General features: G+C 37.8%; 1 protein-coding gene across 2 annotated transcripts in view; it reads right to left on the bottom strand.

The window, feature by feature from the left end:
• Positions 1–1287: 1287 nt before the first annotated feature.
• Sgtb (small glutamine-rich tetratricopeptide repeat (TPR)-containing, beta) overlaps positions 1288–7617 on the bottom strand; it is a gene marked incomplete in the record, with an annotated part of 51922 nt that continues 45592 nt past the window's right edge. For both annotated transcript variants that reach the window (XM_005392623.2, XM_005392624.2), the window contains 1 exon segment: positions 1288–1714. In XM_005392623.2, coding sequence (XP_005392680.1) covers positions 1603–1714 — 112 coding nt within the window.

Genomic DNA, 7617 nt, shown 5'->3' with positions numbered 1-7617 from the left:
TGTCTTTTTGAGACAGGGTCCCCCTATGCAGTTCAGGCTGGCCTTGAGCTCACTTTGCAGGCTGGTCCTTGAACTCGCAATGATCCTCCTGCCTCAGCTTCCCGAGTGCTGGGATTACAGGTGTGCACCACCACAACCGGCTCCTAAGTTTTAACAGAACACCTACTAAATCAAAATTGACCTTAAACCTGCATTTTTTAAAGACTTCTCTCAGGTGACATTTACAGTGAAATTAGAGCCACTGTTCTAATCTTACAAATGGAAAAAAAGAAAAGATTAAGTATTAAACTTTCAGAATACCAAATAGGCTTCTGAAAATAGAGTAAGGCCCTTATCACATCTTTACTGACTTAATTTTACCTTACATTGTTTTTCAGTTTTCCCTCACAACACTTGTAAAATCATTACATGTCAGCCTCACTTCCCCAATTTCATGATTAATAAACAAGAAATTTGAGCTGGAATTAGATCTTATCCACCACTGTTCTTACAACCACGCCATTAATACCTAATGCCATTTCCCTCCACCAACCAATATGGCATCTAATTCAGAATAAAGTATTTTAAATCCCATGTTTAAATTGCATCAAATTAAGGTTAGGCGTAAGACTGGTACACTGCGCTAAATTATATGAGAAGACTACATGGATGAACAATGTTAGTGGTATTTTTGTTATCCACCAAATAATTATTTTTTTTAAATCAGTGCTTATGGGCACATAATTAAATTCCACTTAGAATATCCTTAACTTAGGGTCAAGCCGTTGGCTTTGTGTGCTAATTAGATATATTTGGTAGTTTCTGAGGTAAGTTTGCAACCAGGGAAATGGGTAACGTTAAACAGTTACATCACTGACCTAACCAGTACCATTAAGGACTTCTAAATGTATTTTAGGCCATGCTAATGTTATCAAAACTAAACTATAGACAAGATTACTTACAACTATGCAGAAAACCTGAGCATCCTACCTTTACTTCCTATACATTCACATTCTTTACTTCTTCTCTTCAAAATATCCATTGCACCAAATTCTACTTTCCACCAGCCCTTAAGATTCCCTGTCACTCATCACAAGGAACACTAAAGATAGCGCTGGCACCTCTGATGTATATTCATTATTGACAGCACTTACCAAAGCTAACCTGAAATTATGCGTTTCTTCTCTCCTGACATGCTGCTCAGTATTTCCTCTAAACCAGTAGGGCAAACCTTTCCCCTTGTGTCCCCTTCTCAAAACACTTTGCATAGGGGAAGTTGGAGCTAAAGAACTCACTAATGAACAGTACTACAATTCAATAAATATACTCTGATATTAAGTCTAATGTACAAATATGATAAAAGATTGAAAATGGATGGAACCTTGTCCAAGTGTGGTACTGGCACTTAACAAGGCTCGTGAGCATTCATTTCCAAAGGAGTCATGTTCCAGTCTGTGATAAACCTATTTTCTAAACAGATTTGTTCTTTAAGAATACACACAAGAGGTTTTCTTCTGTTATTTTGGTGCTTTTTGTTGTTTTGTTTTGTTTTTGGCTACTATCTACACTGAACACTTCATAGCGATAAACCATTTTCATTCTGGGATAACATCCCTGATCAAGTCAGGAATGTTCTTCAGTGCTGCTGCTGAATGATCTGCTCCGGATATGATTTCTCAGTTGCTCTATAAGTTCAGGATTCTGTTGTTGTATCTGCTGAGCAAACTGCTGTCCCCTGCAGAGAAACAAATTTGTAAAGGCCAGTGTGTCCACATAGCATTATTACATTGCAGAGTTCTTTACAAGAAACAAAATATTCAAGCTAAAAAAGTGTCTGAATTGGATGAAACCTACTATTCCAGTGATTAATCACAAAGTGTCAAATATATTGCTCTTAAGAGTTCTTAGACTACTAGGGGCTGGGGATTTAGCTCAGCGGCAAAGTGCCTGCCTGGCAAGCGCAAGGTCGTGAATTCGGTTCCCGGTACCGGAGAAAAACCAAAAAACCAAAAAAAAAAGTTCTTGGACTACTAGTTTATCATATAGCAGAGAATAATACCCAGTTTGCAGTGCTTACAAAGATCACCTAACAACTGATTCTCTAAAAGTGAAGTTAGTGCTGGGGACATAGCTCAGCAGCACAGCGCCTGCCTGTCAAGCAAAAGGTCATGAGTTTGATTCCTGGTAATTAATAAATAAATAAATAAAGCGAAGTTAAACAAATATCTAAGTTTGTAACTTCAGGTGCATGTATTAGACATCACAATTCATGCCACTTAAAGATCACCAAAAAAATTCAACATTCTGCCAGGTGTGGTGGCGCACGCCTATAATCCCAGCACTCGGGAGGCTGAGGTAGAAGGATTACCATGAGCTGGCGGCCAGCCTGGGCTACACAGTGACTTCAAGGCCAGCTTGGACAACATAGTGAGACCCTGTCTCCAAAATACCCTCCTTAAAGGAGCAATATTCTAACTGATTATATGGAAGGTGGGTGTGGTTGCACACGTTTGTAATCCCGGGACTCCAGATGCTGAGCCAAGAGAACTTCTATAACTTTGAGGCCAGGCTGGGCTACATAGTGTGCAGGCTGAAATACATAGTGAGACCATGTCTAAAAAAGGGTTTATGGTCATGACCATAAACAACATATGGTACTTGTGACTTCATGTAGAACTTCCAGTTACAGCATCAGATACAGACTCAAACAGTATCTCAGCAAATATGGATAGAGGTGAAAATACTATGCTCAAATAATGAGAAGATACAGAGTTCCTCTAGTGATAACAGGCACTGAAAAAATTTGAGTAAGTTTCCAAAATGGTCTCAGTATTAATGTATCCAACATGTGATTTATTTTTTCAGTGCTGGGAATACAACCCAAAGCTTCACAAATACTACACAACTGGGCTAACACTAAATATTATTTTAAAATAAATATATATTTATATTTAAACTAATACATATTTTAAGTAAATATTTGACTTTCAGTTACATCCCTGAGTAGTTATTCACATCTGTCAAAAACCTTTTCCTTGGGTCTTCACTAGTAAAGGATTTTTTTTTTAACATATGAGATCATAATATATTGGACAAATGATGTTTACTGTTGCCATGCCATCAAAAGTAGCACGTCACCAACTCCTTAGGGTCCTCTGTAAATAAAGGTGAAAGTATCGATATCACCACATAAAGAAACTGAAGACCCTCATTTAGTACTGACAACAAAACTCAAGTAATAACAAATCAGCATTGGGCTGGGATGGGGGCTCAGTCGTATTGTACTTCCCTAACATTTGTGAGGCCCTGGGCTCAGTCTTACAGCCATAAAACAAAACAACAGACTAAATATAGACCTCACTCTGCCACGAATGCTATAAATTCCTTAGTAAGTCACTAACTTGTACCTCAGTTTCTCTAGCTAATGAATAGAAATATAAATTGCCTACCATTTTACTACCATCTATCCTTCAAGATTCTTTTGGCACTTGAAGATCCTGTGTTGGGGTTAGGGTAGAATGTCAACTTGATTTACTTTAGGGTCTTCTCTGGGAATTGGTGGATCACCTGTCTGGATGGATCACAGAGGCATGGCCTTGGGGTCTACCTCTGACCCCTCACCCTTCCTCTCAGGTAGAGTTCCCCTTCTCTGCTTCCAGCCACCAGGACTGAGCAGCTTTGCTCCACCACATCCTTCCACCGTGATGTTTACTGCCTTAGAGCTAGCTGACCATGAACTGAATCTCCTGGACCTTCAGCAAATTAAGCCCGTCCTTTAAGTTGTGGATGTTGGCAGTGTGTACCAGTGATGGGAAAGCTGACTACTACAGATCCCTTGAGATTTGAACCCACGTGATTTCTCAACAGACAGAGCTGGCCTGACAACCCAGGTCTTCTGGAATCCTATCCTTCAATCTAAAAAGTGATTCCTACCTATGAACTTCTTTGAGATTTAATAACTTTACAGAGGCCAATGATATGAACAATAAAAGACAGGAAAGCTCTGATAATCCTAGACAGACAGGAAAGCCCCTAACATCAAAGAGTCCAAAGGAAAGTATACATCTAACTGGGAGAGTAGTTAAATAAAAGAAAAAAAAAAAGGAATCCACACTTGAAAAATAAGGCAATGACAGGATTCATAGTACACCTTATAATAGTAACTCACTGTCAATGGTCTTAACTCTCCAATCAAAAGATACAGACTGACAGGATCAAAAAACAAAATGCAGTCATACACTGCCTATAGGAGGCACATCTAATCCCAAAAGCAGCTCACAGGCTAAAGGTGAAAAGATAGAAAATGGTTCTCCATGCAGCCAGAGACTAAAAACAAAGCAGGAGTAGATATTTTAATTTCAGACACAGCAGCATTCAAGTCAAAACTGGTCAGAAGAGACAAAGATGGCCACTATATACTGGTAAAGGGAACGATTCAATAGGAAGAGATTACAATTTATAAGTTTCTATAAACATAAAAGGACAGAGATCACAAAAAGGACAGACACCAATACAATCACAGCAGGGACTTCAATATTCTACTCTTACAATTAGATCAGCTAGACAAAAACTTAACAAAAAAAAAATGTCAGTTAAACCACACCACTGAACAAATGAACTTAACATATCTACAGGATGTTTCATCCAAGAGCAACAGAACACACATTTTTCTCAGCAGTACAGAGACCTTTTTCTGAATGAGATCATGTCTTAGGCCATAAAACATGCCTATATAAATACAAAAGAATAGAAATAATCCTTGCCATACTATCAGATCATAGTGCAATGAAGTCAGAAATCTAAATCAGAAAAAACCAGAAAAGTTACACAAATACATGGAGATTAAACTTGATATTACTTGAATAATCAATGTAATTATTACAATGAATAATCAATGGATCACAGAAGGAATAAAAAGGCTCTTAAAATTAAATGACAATGGAAGCACACATGCAAAACCTATGGGACACAATGACAGCAGATCTAAGAGGAAAGTGTATAACTGAATCGACTCATTAGAATAGTTGAGCCAGGTGTGGTAGGCACGCCTGTAATCCCAGCATGTGAGTTGAGGCAGGAGGAATGCCACAAGTTCAAGGCCAGCCTGGGCTACATAGTTCAATGCCAGCCTGAACTACAAAGCACGACTGTCTCAAAAAGAAAGAAAAAAAAAGAATTGAGCAATCCTACATAAATAACCAAATGATACATCTCAAAATCCTAGAAAAATAACAAACCAAAGCTGAAATTAATAGAAGAAATTATAAAAATCAGAGCAGAAATTAATGAAATCGATAACTTAAAAAACATTACAAAGGATCAATGAATTGAAGAGTTGGTTCTTTAAAAGGATAAACAAAATTGATAAAACCTTAGCCAAATTTATCAAAAAAAGGAAAGAAAAAGATCCATATCAATGCAATTAGAGATGAAAAAGACAAAATTATAACAGACACTGCTAAAATACAAAGATTTATAACTACTACAAAAGCATGTTCCAATAAACTGGAAAACCTAGAAGAAATGGAGAAATTCCTAGACATGTATTGAATTACCAAAATTTAATGAAGATACAGAAATTCTGAATAGGCCAATAATAGGCAATAAAATAGAGCCAGTAATAAAAACTCTACCAATAAAGAAAAGCTCAGGACACAATGGATTTGCTGCACAATTCTAACAGAACTTCAAGGAACATCTATCTCCAGTATTCTCATCAAACTTTTCAATGAAACTGAAAGGACTGAAAGTACTGCCTAACTCATTCCTGAAAGCTAGCATTACTCATACCAAAACAGGACGGGGACATAGCAAGAAAAGAAAACTGCAGGCCAAACTCCCTTCATGAACATAGACATAAAAAGCCTCAATAAGATACTGGCAAACAATGCAGCAAATCATTAAAAACATCATAGATCATAACCAAATTGATTTCATCCCAGGGACACATGGATGGTTCAACATATGTAAGATAATAAATGTAACACATCATACACAGAGAAACAAGGACAAAATTCACATGATCGTCTCAGTAGATGCACAAAAGGGCTTTGACAAAATCTAACATCCATTCATGATAAAGAAAACAACTCAAAAAATCATTATAGAAATACCTTATCTCAAATTAATGAAAAAGCCATTTATCATAAACCCATTGCCAACATCACACTTAATGGGAAAATACTGAAAGCTTTTTCTCTAAAATCAGGAACAAGGTCAGACATAGTGCACACCTATAATCCCAGCACTTAGGCTGAGGCAGGAGGATCACTGTGAGTTTGAGGCCAGCCTGGGCTACACAGTGAGTTCAAGGCCAGCTTGTACTACATTATGAGCTCCTGTCTCAAAACAAAAAATAAAGTCCCTTCTAGAAGACTCTTAGAATAAATTCAGCAAAATAGCAAGACACAAAATAAATACATAAAAATCAATAGTGTTCCTGTACACCAACAATGAACCCACAGTGAAAGAAATTAGGTAAACAATTCCATCCACAATAACATACAAAATCAAATACTTAGGGATCAACTTACAAGAAAGTGAAAGACCTCTATAACAAAAACTACACTATCATGAGAAAGAGACTGAAGACAACATCAGAAAATGGAAGACAACCCCTGTTCCTGGCTAGGCAAAACCAGTATTATCAAAATGGCTGTATTACCAAAACTTATATATAAATTTAATGTAATTCCAATCAAAGTATGAACAGTATTCTTCACAGAACTAGGAAAAACAATCCTAAAATTTATATGGAACCAGAACAACAAAAGCAATCCTAGGCAACAAGAACAAACCAGGAGGTTTCAAAATCCTGGGTTTCAAATTGTATTACAAAGCAACAGTGACTAAAAAAAAAAAAAAAAAAAAAAACCAGCATAATACTGGCACAAAAACAGACATGCAGATCAATGGAATAGAATAGAGAATGCAGACACAAACCAGGACATTCAGCCTTCTGATTTTTGACAAAGAGGCCAAAAACATAAGCTGGAGAAAAGACAAACTAACAAATGATGCTGGGAAAACTGGTTATCCACATGCAGAGGAATGAACCTAGATCTGTGTCTCTCAACCTGTACTAAAACAAAATCAAATGTATCAGTGTCTCAGATATTACAACAGAAACACTGGCTCAGCTGAAAGATATAATAGGTACAACTCTTGAAGACATAGGCATAGGCAAAGACTTTGTACAAGATATAACACCAATAATAGACAAAATGGGAAAATATCAAAATAAAAATCTTCTGCACAGCAGACCACAGGGTGAAGAGATAACCTACAGAATGGGAAAAAATTTTTGCCAGCTATTCCTCAGAGGACTAGAAACTAAAATATATTTAAAGAGTTCAAAATAATCAGACAATTCCCTGAAATAAATGACTCAATTAAAAATGGGCAGTTGATGTGCATGGGGAGCCACAGGCGGGGAGCACTGGTCTTCTGGCCGGCTCGCTCCCTGCCTCGTAGGAGCCCAGAAGGAGGGCCCTCGGCGCAGGGGGAGCCACGCAGCAGCGAGCGCTGTTGTGCAGCGGCCCTCAGGCCGGCCACAGCCGCTCAATTGAGAACTACCATGACACAGAGAAACAATGACACAATTGGCCCACCATGCACCAGCTGCAGATGCCCACCCAC

The sequence above is a fragment of the Chinchilla lanigera genome, unplaced genomic scaffold (genome assembly GCF_000276665.1).
Source record: "Chinchilla lanigera isolate Chin_1 unplaced genomic scaffold, ChiLan1.0 scaffold00045, whole genome shotgun sequence".
NCBI lineage: Eukaryota > Metazoa > Chordata > Mammalia > Rodentia > Chinchillidae > Chinchilla > Chinchilla lanigera.
The sequence above is the reverse complement of the archived record's forward strand: the minus strand, read 5'-3'. Positions and strand labels throughout refer to the sequence as shown.